The sequence below is a fragment of the Giraffa tippelskirchi genome, chromosome 11, assembly GCF_054371585.1.
Source record: "Giraffa tippelskirchi isolate mGirTip1 chromosome 11, T2T-mGirTip1v1.2.pri, whole genome shotgun sequence".
NCBI classification, from domain to species: Eukaryota; Metazoa; Chordata; class Mammalia; order Artiodactyla; family Giraffidae; genus Giraffa; species Giraffa tippelskirchi.
In genome coordinates this window covers 136,289,272-136,305,352 of record NC_137285.1, presented here as the reverse complement: position 1 = coordinate 136,305,352, position 16,081 = coordinate 136,289,272, and the positions used below count along the sequence as shown (strand labels likewise).

At 42.7% G+C, this 16,081-nt stretch overlaps 1 protein-coding gene across 44 annotated transcripts in view; it reads right to left on the bottom strand.

Annotated features, from left to right (window-relative positions):
- Positions 1–370: 370 nt before the first annotated feature.
- The window catches only part of CD44 (CD44 molecule (IN blood group)), an 88,075-nt gene continuing 72,364 nt past the window's right edge, over positions 371–16,081 (bottom strand). For 43 of the 44 annotated variants that reach the window (XM_081543456.1, XM_081543467.1, XM_081543471.1 and 40 more), the window contains 3 exons: positions 11,914–11,985; positions 9,780–9,858; positions 371–1,309 (listed from right to left, as the gene is read on the bottom strand). In XM_081543456.1, coding sequence (XP_081399582.1) covers positions 1,105–1,309; positions 9,780–9,858; positions 11,914–11,985 — 356 coding nt within the window. In that variant the 3' untranslated portion in view covers positions 371–1,104. Of the gene's footprint in view, positions 1,310–9,779; positions 9,859–11,913; positions 11,986–12,760; positions 12,777–16,081 lie in introns of all 44 variants that reach the window. The other variant, XM_081543499.1, reaches the window with a different exon arrangement.

Genomic DNA, 16,081 nt, shown 5'->3' with positions numbered 1-16,081 from the left:
CATATTGTTTTTGGACAACACTATCAGGGTCTAGGACATGGAACATCACAAATGGTCGGTCATGCACATGTAACATGACTTTTCACTGCCTTTCAGGGGAAAGAATAGGCAGCCATTAACACATAAAAGCAGCTGAAGCTCCTCCTCTCACAATTCTGGTTGTAGGACAGGACAGAATGCCTTCAGAACCTCAGAAATAAAACAATGCTATCTCTCTGGCCCTCTATGAGATTTGGGTGAGTGAGCCTGCGTGGGGGCTTAGTGGCTCTGAGATGAAGACTTGCAAGGAGAACCTCCTCACCTCTTCCTGATGAGCTGTTGGGACCCAGACTTTGCTGGTTAAGAAACTGAAAGATCACAGCACAAAGGGTTAAGGTGGAAGAAGTACAGGTGTTTATTATGAATCAGTATAAACCCTTTTATGCCTCTGACCAGGTAACCAAAAAAAAAAAAAAAATCACTGATCAAAGGACCTCCAGGGTTTTGTATTTCAAAAACACAGATAAATAGCTTACTATAGATAAATAGCTTCACCGTTTGGGTATTTCCCAGAAGCATTTGAAAATTTTCCAAGGAGTTTGTAGAAGGGGATGTGTAACCAGTACACCCCCATCCCCAACGCCACTAGAAAGAAATGCCCAGGGATTGGGCTGCTGGAAGGGCAATATGGACCCATTCAGATTTCCTCCCAGGAACCAATCCCTCTTAGCCCTGGGGGATGTCCTCAGCAGGTGGCTGTTCCCTGGCAGGTGGGGTGGAGGGGAAGGTTGAGGATCAGGAAGATGGATGTGTGGCTTTTGTTAGAAGCCGCCCATCACACACCTCAGGGAGATGAGATGCTTCTCGGTGGGGACAAGAACAGTCAAAGTCTTGCCGATATTAACTGGGCCCTCATTTCAGAAAGCAATGCTGTTTTTATCAAATGGATCTGACTTTAAAAAATAAAACACAAAAAACTCCCAAAAAAGGAATAGAAAATTTTATGCTACAAAAAAAGATCCCCAATGAAACAATCAGTAGCACATTGCATCTGTGAAGTGTCCCAGTTCCCTGTAATGGTTGTTTCTCCAATGGTGGTTTATTTCCAAGGTCATGAAGTGGGTGCTACACCCCAATCTTCATATCCACATTCTGCAGGTTCCGCGTCTCGTCTGCCGTCATGAACTGGTCTGGGTTCTCTGGCGACCCCTTGTTCACCAAGTGCACCATCTCCTGAGACTTGCTAGCTTCTCCGTTGAGTCCACTGGGCTTTCTCTCCTCCATGGTTCCATTCCCATTGTTGATCACCAGCTTTTTCTTCTGCCCACACCTAAGAATTGAAAAAAATTGTAAGAGAAATGGGTACCATGATTCCGTCATCACTGTCACAGTTAACGCCACCATCACTACGGTTTATGATAATCTGAGTATATTTCATCCTACTGACTTCTAACAATCAGCACTTTTCAAAGCAAAGTTCTTGAACCAGTAGCCAAAGCATCAATTGTAAACTTGTTAGAAATGCAAATTCTCAGGCCGACCTCAGACATCCCGAATCAGAAAACGCGAGGAGCGGGGACCAGGGTCTGGGATTTAGCAAACCCTCAGGGGCTACCTGAAGTGAGTCTGAGAATCAGTGGTCACAGCTATGGGAAGCCAGTGCTCGCTGTATCCACCATCACAGCTAAAGAAATCTTGGGCTCAGAAAATTCCATCACTTGCCCCAGGTTATTCAACACATACTAAGAGAATTGGGACTCAAACCCCCGTGTGTCTGATTCCCAAGTTCTAACTCTCCTTCCATCACATCATGTAAAGGAAATGTTTGCCTCTGTTAAACTCTGGCTGTTTCTGCAGGCTTAGATAAACCATCAACGGGACGACTGTAAATCATTCTGATTTGTGTATTCAAGAAAGTCCCGTTACTTCCTCTTCCAGTCAACACTTTGTTGGCGTTGTCAGGGTTATTATTGCAAATATCAAGAAGACTGAGGCAATGCTTTTCTAGAAGTATAGTGTTAGTGTTAGTTGCTCAGTCATGTCTGACTCCTTACGACTCCATGGACTCTAGCCCAACATGCTCCTCTGTCCATGGAATTCTCCAGGCAAGAATGCTGGAGTGGGTTGCCGATCCCTTCTCCAGGGGATCTTCCTGACCCAGGCGCTGAACCCTCCATTGCAGGCAGAACCTTTACCATCTGAGCCACCAGGGAAGATATAAGGCCACATTGATTTTTCCCTTATCATTGGTTAATTGCCACAAAACCTTAGATATGGGAAGTTTACCTACAAAAGGCAAATAGTTCACTATGTAAGATTTCTCAATAACATTACTCAAATGCAGAAGGTCTTCTATAGAAGAGCATGACCTTGATCTTGTTGCTGGATCAGAGCATTGCCTTATCCCTGCCCTAGCCTGAAGCAACGCTTCCTCTTTCCTGTAACATGATCACTGCCACAATCAAGAAGTCACATGCTGCTTAAACAAAAGCAAAGGTGCAAACCCTCACAACTACAAGTGGAGTGGGAGTGAGGGGAAATGTACTTTTATTGGATACTTCCTGAATGTCAGGCACTTTACATGTAATTTCGTGTAATCTTTACAATAATCTCACAAAGCAGCTGTTATTCCCATTATACAGCAATGGAAACTGAGGCTCAGGGAGGTTCAGTAACTAGCTTGAGGTCACACAGCCAGTAAGAGGGACAGAGTCAATATTCAAATGAAGGCTTTTATGACCAAAAGTCTGGGCTCTGCCGCCCTTGCTTTATTCATGCTGTTAACCATCTGGAGATCTGGAACAAGTATGAAGTTGGAATTGTTCACTTTGCCGCTGGATATTTGGAGTTGTAGAGACAAAGCTTCTATTATTCATGATCATGGGCCATTCCCTCTGGAACTGCCAAGGCCATAAACTTTAATCACTTGTTTGGGGAAGTAGAAATTATACCTCCTGAATAGGAGGTTGATCCTGTATCCTCTGGCATGACTCTTGATGAGGGTGGGAGGAAGGACACTTGACCTCTGCTGGTCTGTAGGGCTGGGCATATGGATGCAATCCACAGAGATAAGAGCAGGGGCTTGGAAGGCCTGGTTTGAGGGCCTTACCACTGTGTGACCTCAGGCAACTCACTTAACTTCTCTGAGCCTCAGCTTTCTTATCTGTAACACCAGGCTGTTAAGAATACCAGTGTCACAGGACTGTGAAAATCCCTTGAAACAGAGGCTGGCACTGGATAGATGAGTTTATCATCGTTTTATCTGTTGCTCTTCTGAACAATGTAGAGTAAGGAAATCGAGGCCTTGGATAAGCACTTAGAACAGTATCCGAAACACAGTGAATGTTCAAGAAGCACTTGCTGTAATTGTTAGTATAACCAGAGCCATGTAAAATGTTTGGTTTGTTTCTTCTGCTAACTCCACTCCCCTTGTTATATTTACGATGAAGATAATGTAAAAGGCCAAAGGTGGAGGCTGCTTGTGTTTTTTTCAAATTACCAAGGATTATCTCCTTTGTCTTTGCTTTTGCAGTTTTTTGTTTAAATTTAATTTTGTTGTAGTACAGTTGATTTACAACATAGTGTTAATTTCTGCTGTACAGCAAAGTGATTCAGTTATACATGTTCATGCATACTAGGTCACTTCAGTCATGTCTGACTCTTCGACCCCATGGACTGTAGCCCACCAGGCTCCTCGGTCCATGGGATTTTCCAGGCAAGAGTACTGGAGTGGGTTGCCATGCCCTTCTCCAGGAGATCTTCTCGACCCAGAGACTGAACCTGCATCGACAGATGGATTCTTTACCACTAGCCCCACCTGGAAAACCATCAGTTATACTCACATACCACCCTTATGGCAGAAAGTGAAGAACTAAAGAACCTCTTGATGAAAGTGAAAAAGGAGAGTGAAAAAGTTGGCTTAAAACTTAACATTCAGAAAACAAAGATCATGGCTTCCGGTCCCATTGCTTCATGGCAAATAGATGGAGAAACAGTGGCAGACTTTATTTTGGGGGGCTCCAAAATTACTGCAGATGGTGACTGCAGCCATGAAATTAAAAGACGCTTACTCCTTGGAAGAAAAGTTATGATCAACCTTGTGAAGTCGCTCAGTCAGCCGTGTCTGACTTTTTGCGACCCCACAGACTGTAGCCTATCACGCTCCTCCATCCATGGGATTTTCCAGGCAAGAGTACTGGAGTGGGTTGCCATTTCCTTCTCCAGAGGATCTTCCCAACCCAGGGAAGATGACCAACCTAGACAGCACATTATAAAGCACAGACATTACTTTGCCAACAAAGGTCCATCTATGGTTTTTCCAGTAGTCATGTATGGATGTGAGAGTTGGACCATAAAGAAAGCTGAGGGCTGAAGAGTTGATGCTTTTGAACTGTGGTGTTGGAGAAGACTCTTGAGAGTCCCTTGGATTGCAAGGAGATCCAACCAGTCCATCCTAAGGAAATCAGTCCTGAATATTCATTGGAAGGACTGATGCTGAAGCTGAAACTCCAATATTTTGGCCACCTGATGCAAAGAACTGACTCATTGGAAAAGACCCTGATGCTGGAAAAGATTGAAGGCGGGAGGAGAAGGGGAAAACAGAGGATGAGATGGTTGGATGGCATCACTGACTCAGTGGACATGAGTGTGAGTAACTCCAGGAGTTGGTGATGAACAGGGAGGCCTGGGGTGCTACAGTCCATGGGGTCGCAGAGTCGGTCACGACTGAGTGACTGAACTGAACTGAACTGATACACACACATACATATATTCTTTTTCATGTTCTTTTCCATTATGGTTTATCACAGGATATTAAATATAGTTGCCTATGCTATAGAGTAGGACCTTGCCATTTATCCATTTTGTATATAATATGGGGTTGGCAAAAATGTTTGTTTGCTTTTTCCCATAACAGCTTACAGAAAAACCTGAATGACCTTTTTGGTCAGCCCAATAGTTTGCATCAGATGGTCTTTGGAGAAAATTAAAGTAATTTCCATTCATCCACCAAACGGGTACTTGCGAAGTTGGATGAAACGGTGCGGGAAAGTGATTTATAATCATAAAATAAATGTTTGTGCAAGGGGGTGAGGTGGGGATTAACATTATTACCCTAAATGAAGCTGATTTTGAAAGTGGGTAACATTAGACCTGCAGGGTGGAGGAATGTTGTGCTTGGGTTTGGTCCTGCCCCCATTTCCCTCTGGATTTATGTGTCTCTGTTTTCTGTCTGAGTTCTTTCTGGAGGGCAGGGTGATGCTCATAAATAACTCAGCCCAATATTTGGTGCTTCAGGCAATTCATAAGTACTTTTAAAAAGCAAGCTCTAATTTTTTTTCTTTCTTATTAGTTACAGGAATTTAAAAAGAAACATTAGAGCTGCAGGAACTTCAGAGGTGATCCAGCCTATCTCTTTGCTGAGTCCAAGAAGTCAAGCATATCACCCAAAGCTACCCCGCTAGTTATAGCAGGAACTACAGTCTAGTGTTTACAACTTAGACTTTCTGACTCTAAAGGTCAGAGATCTTTACTGAACCATGTCTTGCCTATATCTCCTTTCCCCTTCAATCTCAGGCATCAGCTGTGGACGCAAGTGACTTCACGATGAGGAAGCTGCCAGACTGAAGCCTGGCCAGGAGTGGGTGGGCAGGCTGTGTGGGGTTTAGAAGCTAGGAAACATATTCTTTAGGGCATGGAGGAGTTTATCTTAAAAGTTAAGGGGTAAGGTAACTTAACAACTGGTCTTGGGACTACCCTGGTGCTCCAGCAGTTGGGACTTTGAGCTTCCAAAGCAGGGATTGCAGGTTCAATCCCTGGTTGGGGAACTAAGATCCCACATGATGTTGTTTAGTCGCTCAGTCGTGTCCAACTCTTTGCGATCCTGTGGACTGTAGCCCCGCAGGCTCCTGTGTTCATGGGATTTCCCAAGCAATAATACTGGAGTAGGCTGCCATTTCCAATTCCAGGGGATCTTCCCAACCCAGGAATCGAACCTGCATTTTCAGCTTGGCAGGCAGATTCTTTACCACTGAGCCAACTGGGAAGCAAGATCCCACATGCCGTGGCCAAAAAATAAAAATAAATAAATAATTCTATATGTAAACATCTGTATTGATATTGTGTTCATCCTGATGTCATCAGTTCTAATCCATTACCACAGGGATCATTCTAGCCTCCTCCCCTTCCTTAAAAACAACATCAACAGCAAAAAAAACAAACAAACCAGAAAACAAGACTGATCTTATGTCTCATCTACCTGACAGTCCTGAAAGACATTTAGAGATCTATTTTGCAGTGTGTTGGAGTTTTGCCATTCCATCCAGTAGACACCAGCCATAGGATATAAACTAATTTAAATGAAATAAAATAAAAAATTCACTTCTTAAGTTGAACTAGCCACATTATGAGTGCTCAGCAGCCACAAGTGGTTAATGGTTGTATATAAGCACAAATGTGGAACACTTCTGTCATCACAGAAAGTTCTATCGGACAGCTCTGTTGTAGAGGGCAGAAGGAGTTTGGGTGAGCTTAGATTACAGTGAACTAGGCTGCAGCTTAAAAGAAGGAAGATATTTCTAAGTCATGGAGATTTATGGAGGGGACACACCAGGCAGAGGGTGCATGACTGCCCTCTGGGGTGTAGAGACAGGATGATTATTCCCATGACAGCGCAAGCAGGCAAAGGCCTTTTCTGCACAATTGATACAGAAACATTCCTTAATCATTTCTCTTCTGTGAAGCTTTCTCTCTCCTCTTCACACAAATCCGATCGATTCTTTAAAGAGAAAGGCATCTAACTTCTTCTCTTCAGTCTCATCCAATATCTACTAACCCAACTGACTCTTAAAACATTTGTCGGCTCTTACAGAGAGTGAATAAAGTTCTGATTTCCACTGGGAAGGTGCAATTCAAGGACTCTGATTATAAAAAGAACAGCAGGAAAGGTAATGATGTGGGCTATGACAGAGACGGGGAAAGCGAGAGAAATTACAGGACCCCTAAAATGGCATCTTTAAGACAATGGAACTCACAGATCACTTCTTCATGGAAGCCCATGTTTAATTCTCCAACCTCAACTTTAGTAGTTAATGATTTTCCACTTCTATCTTTTAATTGTAATTCACGTAACAAGGCCTGGCCCAGAGTATGTTGGCAATAAACAATAGCTGACTCAGATTGAACAGGCCAATAATGCCACAAAACTTCAAGATTCTTGCAGAGAAGTCATGGTACCCTTTTTGTTTTCATCTCTTCCTCCTCTGTAATGCTGACAGTCACAGCCACCCCTCAAAAGACATTTGCTGAATAAGTGAATGCCTGGTATAGGCCTCTCATCTTCAGACAAACTTTCTTTGATGAAAATAGGATTCTGTATCCCTCTCGAATGCCACGCTCCAAGGAGAAAGGCCTCCGCCTTTTGAGAGGATTAGAAATGGGCTGGTGGCTTTAGAATCACAGTGCATATCCCAAGGCCTCTGCAGCCGTTAATCAGTCTTTAGCTCTGTGGCAAATCTGTTTTCGATTATCAAATCAGGACATGGTAATTCAGAGCATCCGAGCAGCTACTTTCCCGGTGAGACGCTCGCTCTACCGGATCCTGAGTGTATCTGGTTGCCGGTTGCCAGGGTGACCGCTGGTATTGGGAGGAGGGGGTAGGGAAACAAGGGGGCCTGTTTATGCTGCTGACATGATGGGAAGTGACACATGAGCTAACCAGTCACACTGCAGGAACTCCAGCTGCTTGGGGGACAGCTGAGACGCTTCTCTGAGTTCTCCCCCACTTTGACAGCATCTGAGGCCAGCGTTTCTATGGCGACATGTACAGAGCTTATGGGCTGTATATGTGAGCAGAAGTGGTACACTTTAGGGCCTGGAATAAAAGGACTGATTTCCAACAATAGGAAATTCATATTTAATTGAGCAAAAGTCATCTATGAAAAAAGCACAGAGGCTGAAGGAAAGTATAAAGGCTCTTTGTAAGGGCTCCCTAAGTCATATTATTTAAATTCAACTAAAAAAAAAAAAATCTCTTTCCATTTAGTCATGGGAGATTTTTAGGAGGTCTTTCAGATTTCTTTTCCTAGTTTTTGTTCCTTATGCAATTGGCTAAATTTTGTTTTGTTTTACAGATAGCAACACATCTATTTGACTTTAAAAACATTTTCATTAGTTGTATGAATGTAAAATGACATTATTTGATTTCCTCCAAAAAGGAAAGATATTGCATGAGCCATACATGGTAATGGAATTAGCTGTTCCTTGGCTTTCCAAAAGCCAACAACAAAGATTCTAGAATTTTCTCCAGGTCTTTTCCCAAATGTAGGGGCATTTTCTGACCTGTTTGATGATCTAATGATACAGTAAATGTGGCCCCACTTGGAGATATATTCTTTTGCTGTATAAGAAGAAACCTTAAGGGACATTTACAAAAAGTCTGATGTTCCTCTGCATTTTCTTGGAGAAAAATTGTGCATCTTTAGAGTATCTTGAAATTTAGAGCTATATTTCTGGAGTACTCCTGTGAAAGTTCATTTTCTCTGATGCTAGAATTACTGTTTTCCTTTGCTTCATTTTAAAGGCAGCGTTATTTTTAGAGGCTGGCCACAGATCAATCAGGTATATGCAGGCATATCATTCCAAAACAATAGGCCTTGGTTGAGGGAGGGAGAGAAGAGTGTCTGGTGATATGAAAACAACCCACATGTCAGTTCTAGAGAGGTGACTGTCTTTTTTCAGACTTTCCATGGAAAATTCTTCATTGTCTCCTATACCTCGGTCTCAGGGAGCTCTTCCTAGGCTATAACCTGAATCCTTTTGATGACAGCTTTCAGAAAGCAGAAAATAGTGTCATTACAAAAAAAAAAAAAAAATCACAAACCCAATGCTTGCTTTAGGTAAGGGTGCTAGAGGTTTCTAGGGGCCTCAGACAGGCTAAAGGGCCAACCCTTGAATCTCTATACAGCATTTTTGTGCACTGTGAAGACACTTGATAAATATTTGTTCAATGAATCAAAGTGAAAGTGTTAGTCGCTGAGTCCTGTCTGACTCTTTGTGACCAGATGGATTGTAACCCACCAGACTCCTCTATCCACGGAATTTTCCAGGCAAGAATATTGGGGTGAGTTGCCATGCCCTCCTCCAGGGGATCTTCCTGACCCAGGGATTGAACCCGGGTCTCCTGCATTGCATTGCAGGCAGACTCTTCACCATCTCAGCCACCAGGGAAGCCCAATGAATCAATGAATGAATATACTATTTCATGTCTTACTGGTGAAAGATTGCACAACTTTCATCACATACCCCAAAATTAAGACCCACAAAAGACCCATTTAAAAGCAGATGTCCAAAGAATCACAGTCTCCCTTCTCTAAAGAATATACCAGAGCAGAGCTTCTTAAACTGTCCTGTCCACATGAATTCCTGGGGTCTTATCAAAACACAGACTCTGATACAGGGGGCTGGGGTAGGGCTTGAGATGTAGCATTTCTGACAAGCTTCCAGGGTGCAGAGGCTGCTAGTTGTAGGAGCTAATACTCTGAGTAGCAAGGACATATTGCCTATGGCTTTTTTTTTAATTGAAGTATAGTTGACTCACAATATTCTATTAGTCTCACATATAGAAGGTAGTAATTCAACATTTCTATAGATTACACTCCATATAAAGTTAATACAAAATATTGGCTATATTCCCTGTGTTGTGCAATATATAATTATAGCTTGTATTTTATACTTAGTAGTTTTATAGCCTAAGTTTAAATGATGCCCTTTCAAAGTTAAGGCCCTGAGGAGCATCGCCTTACCTTCTCCTACTGTTGACAGCGATGCAAACCGCGAGAATCAAAGCCAAGGCCAGGAGAGATGCCAAGATGATCAGCCATTCTGGTGGGAAGCCAAAGACATGCATGAGCTTGGGGGATGCACTTTATAAATTGACCTGGTCCAAACAAGAGCTATAGTCAGCTCTACACATGGGTCCAACCAAAGGTCTAGCCAATAGCCAGCTAATAGTGGAAGAACCATTTTGCCATAGGTCTTTGTCTAACAGGCCTGTTTATCACACCTTATGATCAGTCAAGATTTCCAAGTTCCCCCAGGAGAAACATATTTCCAAAAAGCATAGAATGAACTGTAAAAACTTGTAGATGCCTTTGGTGTGATATCATTAAATAAATCAAAAGAATGTTCCTTAAAAGTATATTCCTTTTCTCTATGAGAGCATTTGCATTACATTTTATTAAGGAACAAAAATGGAGATCATATACTAGCAGGTGGCAGAAATGACATCTCTGTGCAGAGGTCAGGAGGGTCATTTGGCAAAACTCGTCAAAATCTTTCAAAATGTACAGCCTTTGATCCATTGGTTTATACTTCTAGAAATATAGGGCCTCAGACTTGGCTATAAACATGTTTCTTACTGTGCTATTTATAATAGTAAAAGTTGGAAACCATCTACTATCCAACAGTAAGGGATTGGTTAAATGAATTAGGGTCCATCCATTGTGTTGTGTACTAAGATACAGGGGAAGAGTATTTAATGACATTGCAAAGCTGTGACCAGCCAGTTGGGAGTTTACTAAACAGTGTGTCAAATTACATGTTTGTATAGAACTCAGATAGAAAAATAACAGAAAGGACACACATGAAAATGGTTACCATGGTACTCTGGATGGTGAAGTAGATAACAAAGGAATTATATTTTTATCCTTTTGTTCAGCAGTATTTTTTAAAATGCCACCAACAATTAGTGTATCACTTGTAAACCAATAAAACGTCACACACATGTTTTTAAAACCAAGCTGTAGTAGGATTTAAATATAACTTGACAATCTGAATAAATTCAATAGCAAAATAGATTGTATATCCATGCAATGAACTGAAGCTGAAGGAACAAGAAATACGGGAAGTCATTCACTGGCTAATCTTCTTTGAGAATCTTCATTTTCCTCTGATTTCCTGCTCGGTACTGACCCCTCCCTGGTTAGATGAGTTTGGGGAGGGAGGTTGAGTCAGGAGCTGTGGAGGCTGGCAGGAAGGTATCATTTCTGTTCTTTCCCCATGGGTCTAGGCCTAAGATGCTCCACGCTCACTCTCACTAGAGCTGGGGAAAATCCCGCTGCCTGATTATGACAAACTGCACCCCACCCACCCCCTTAGTCCACTCCCCTGACTCCACATGCTCTGCTCAGGTAAGCAGAGGCAAGGGGACACAGGTCACATCAAGCTCTTCCCTCTTCCTAAGGGAGGCTCAGCTTGAGATCTCTGCAGAGCGGAGAAATAAAAGAATAATTTACAACCCTAGGAAAAACCTTCCTTAACTGTGATCCCACTTTACAAATGTCCAGTTTGGAGCCAAAGTCAAAGAAAGAATTTGCCTCAAATGCCTTAAATCTTGATGCTCAAGGGAGCCAGGTGGCCCAGCCCTCTCATTATATTCTGCAACTTTCTTCTCTCTGAATCAGTAAAGATTGTCCCTCAAAAAAAAGAAGTTTGGAGACCAGAATATTTTCACTCCACCCAACACACATGACTCTTGTATTTCCCCATCGTCTGCAATGTGAGGAGAAAGTTACACATCCACCCTCAAACCCGGAAATACAGAGGGAACTGGCCTGAAGTTCCTATCCCGTGGGATAGGAAGATCACTCACTTGGGGAGGGAGCTTTAGTAACTAACAAGGCACTTCTTTGGGACAGACCAGGGGTAGGTCTGAACATGAGCTCAGTCAATCTATGGGACCAAAGCAGAAGGAAAGGTTGCATTCTTTCTCAAGAGGCTGTGGTACTGTCGTTCACCCTTTAGCTCACAAAGAGGAGCCATCAGGTTCAGGGGTAGACATGTAGGAGAACGTGCTTTCCAACTGGTCTCTTCTTCCTTTCTGTGACATTCAGACAGACCTGCTTTTAGCATTTTTTTCCTTCAGGGCTCAAAACTCACCTGGAATTTGAGGTTTCCGCATAGGACCTGAGGTTGTGCTTGTCCCATGTTCTTCACTCCCACTTGAGTGTCCTAAAGAGAAAAAAACATCTCTCAACAAAGTCTGGAATGTGTAACCAGGAGTTTCTTACAGAACAACACGTAGGGCCAAACTCTACACGCTGCGTCACTGCAAAGCGATAGATCCAAGCCACAGACATCCATTATGTGTTGTATGAAAGAAACATCTCTCCAGAAAAACTCCGTTTGATTAAGGCTAAGGTTTAGAAATGTCATTTTCAATAAGAGTATGAGAATTTTCAGTAGTAGTACTATGCAGTGTTTAAGAGGCTATAAATAAATCAGGATAGCCCTGGATTCAAGTCCTACCTCTGTTTCTCACCAGTAATATCTGCTGAGTCAAGTCATCCCTTGCCAGGTCTGTTTTCTCACTCACATGATGGGGGTAATAATAGAATCTGCTTCATCATCATTTTACAGAAGTTTAAAGAAGTGAACAAAAATGGTAATTGTGTGCAGTTAATGTAATAGGAAAGAACCTTTGTTTCTATTACCAGCTAATCATTAAAGAAATGTTATCTATAAGCTTAAACCACACATAATGGCTCATCTCTAGGAACCCTGCCTTCCAGGGAATGAGCATTAAGCTAAAATATCTTGATTTAGTTCATAGGAAGCATCCTGACAAGCCCCACCTGTGAATGACTTCAGGGAGGAAGAAATTAACATATCTTCTTTGGAGCCTGATGGAAACCAGGAATAGTTTGATTTCACTTCTGTCCCTGTTAGTATAAAAGAAGCCTGAATTCTAACTCAGGCAAGATGGTTCTTTGGGACACCAGTCCACCATCTTTGTCTGCTGGCTTTCCGAATAAAATCACTAATCTTTGCTCCAACAACTCATCTCTTGATTTATTGGCCTGTTGTACAGTGAGCAGTACAACCTTGCACTTGGTAACATTGCAATTCTCTATTTTTAATTTAAGACCTTGCTATCCTAGACCAGCAACATCACCGTGGGAGCTTGCTGGTAATACACAGCCTCAGGTTTCATCCCAAACCTCAGAATCTTCATTTTAACAAGATCCCCAGGGGATTCAAATGCTTCAGGTAGTTCAAAGCAAATCTAAAAATTACGTCCAACATCTTCAATAGTCATAAACATTAAAAAAAAAAAAAAAAAAGGGATTCGGGATAGGGTGGGGTGGGCAATGTCCCTTCTCTTTGAGAAAAATCACCCTAAGGAGAGCGCCTGCTAATGAGAGTGCCTGCTAATATGTCTATATTCCCAAAACATGCACATCTTAGAAGACAACATTCTCTGCTGCTACAAAACCAAATAAGGCAACAAAGAATCCAAACTGGAAGGAAGCAGGAAGAATCACAAGATAAAGAATTTACAAGTCAGACGGAAGGTTCATCACAATGAGGGAGGAATCATGTTTTAAATGAAATTTCCAAGGCATTTTGTGAAGAGACTCACCCAAATGAAAGCTTTGGGGTGTGTGTGTGTGTATGTGTGTGTGTGTTGTGCTTCCTCCACTGTTTCAAAACAAAATGTGAAAAATTCCCACTAAAATGAACTCTTTTCCCCTACCCAATGGGAACCCACTGCAGAATCCTGAAGGGTTCCCAGGGAAGAAAAAACACCAGGAAGTCTGTTTGGCTAATCAATGAATGAAGATATTATTGTTGTTGTCGGTTGGTTGCTCAGTTGTGTCCGACTCTTTGTGACCCCAAGAAGATGGGCAGAACTTAAATAGCCTTTTCTCAGAGTCAAATTTTTGACTGTGCATGGTGGACTCTGAAATTTTGATGGCTGTGGTGATTTTGAGTAGAATGGCTCCTATTTATGCAATTCAGTGTACTAGTGAAACTCAAAATGGAGCAAAACAAATTCTACTGGACATCTGGCTGTTTCAGCAGGCCATTTTGACAGTGTCTTCTATCAATCAGAAGGAATCCAAGGGGCTTCCTCTAGCTGCCTCCCAGAGGCCTTGGTCATTATTGGCAGGTGGTCGCCTGAACGGGTCATGGGATACTCGCCATCTAAACTAGAGATCTTTGCCTTGAAAACCACCTACAAGGTACAGCCACTCTCGCTGGTCTGTCTCTGACTCACAGCAGCCTTTGATATTTGAACAGGAGGCCATCAATGGGTCATCATCTCTTTATTTTGATTTTCATAAAAAGTGCTCCCAGCAAGGAAAGATCTGGGTGTGTGTACAACCGGATGAAACCTTCCATTTGAACAATACACACCTGCTCAGGAGGCAAACATAAGAGACTAACCCCCACCCACCTGATTCTCACTTCAAGAAAGAGCTGGAGAAGACGGAGGAGACCCAGCAGGCCTGGTCTTGCACCCTAGAGCTCTGCGGATCCAGTTGGGGTAGGGCTGGTTGGGGAAGTAAGTTCTGCAAAGAGGGATGCTTGACAATGCAGTTGGGAGGTGAGATCCAATCTGAGACACGTGCACACGTGGCTCGCACTGTGAGGACAAAGTCTAAACAGTGCTTCTCAAACTTTAAAGTAAATACAAACTGCATAGTGTGGGCAGGGTGGGGTAGGCATGGATAAAATGCAGTTCTTGATTCAGTGGTCCGGGAAGTCCACATTTCCAGCCAGCTCTTAGGTGATGTCCCTGCTGCTGGTCCAGGGACTATGCTTGGAATGGCTGAAATCACTTGATTTTAAAGAGCACCCCCCTAAAAAAAGAAAACCAAAAACTAAAGAGCACCTCCTTATAGTAATAGCTCCATATGATTTTCAAAACACTCATATTTTTAATACAGAATGCTCTTCAAAAGAGCTCTAGGAGGTAACAGAAGCCTGTGTCCTGATCTCCTTTTTTACTAATAAATTGAAACTGGAAAAGGTTAAATGCCTCACCCAAGGCCCCAAAGACCCTGGGACTTCTGTCTTTATTTTAGAAGCATTTCTACTGTGCTCCTACATCCCTGTGCTCTTACAGGACAGGTTATTACTGAAGCCACCATGGAAATATCCATTTCCATATTTGCTTTAAGTGTGTGACCCTCCAAGCTTGGAGGCAACCCTACTCCCAGCTGGGAAGGAAGGGAAGGACAATAGTTCACATGGGGTTACTTGGCCGGCATGGGGTCACCTGGGCTGGCAATAATCAGGGAGACCACAGTGAGACAGCACCGGCAGAACCTTTCAGTAGCCCCAACATCACTGATCACAAGTCAACCTGCCTTGTGGCAGACTTGCTGCCTGAAGTGATTATTTCTAGAGTCGTGATTGTTACAGTAATTATGACAGTAATGATGGTCATTATAGGGTATTTCTCCAGATCATGCTTCTGAGAGGCAACACAAGATCCCTGGGCTTGAAACCTGGCTCCACCATTCAACTCCACCAAGTCAACTCAGCCATGCTGTTTAGCCTCTCTGAGCCTTAGTTTCCTCATTTGTAATACTGGGATAATACAATTACTGACATAATTAAATGAGCTCATCAAAAATGAAATATAGGGAATCACCAATACCTGACTGTTGATCTACAGAAATGGTGGTTTCAGATGGTCCAACCTAACACATGTAAAGTGTTCAGAAGGATGCCACCAGCACACGGTAAATCCTCAGTAAAGGCTAGTTATTATGCCATGTGTGGTGGGCAGGGGAATTATGCTAAAGACTTTACAGTATTCATCATTTAGTCTTTAAAATAATGTGTGCGTGTGTATGCATGCTCAGTCACTTCCGACTCTTTGTGACCCCATGGACTGTATCCATGGGATTTTCTTGGCAAGAATACTGGAGTGGATTGCCATTTCCTCCTCCAGGGGATCTTCCTGACCCAGGGATTGAACCTGAGTCTCCTGTGTCTCCTGCATTGCAGGCAGATTCTTTACCCACTGAGCCACTGGTAATACCCCTTTAAAACAATGCCCTGTGACAATTATTATCATCCCAATTTTTTTGGTTAGGAAATCAAATCTCAGATCCTTTAAACAAGGTCCCTCGTTGGCATGTGAAGGAGCTGGAATCAAACCCAGGCCATTCTTTCTCCAAAATCTATGTTCTTAATCACTCTGGTAAAATGCAGTGTTAAGCTGAGCACCTGCTTGAATTCTTCCTGATTTTTTCAAATGGAAGAATTTTCTCGAAAGCAGTCATTCTCAAAGTGGAGTGTGTCTGAGCAG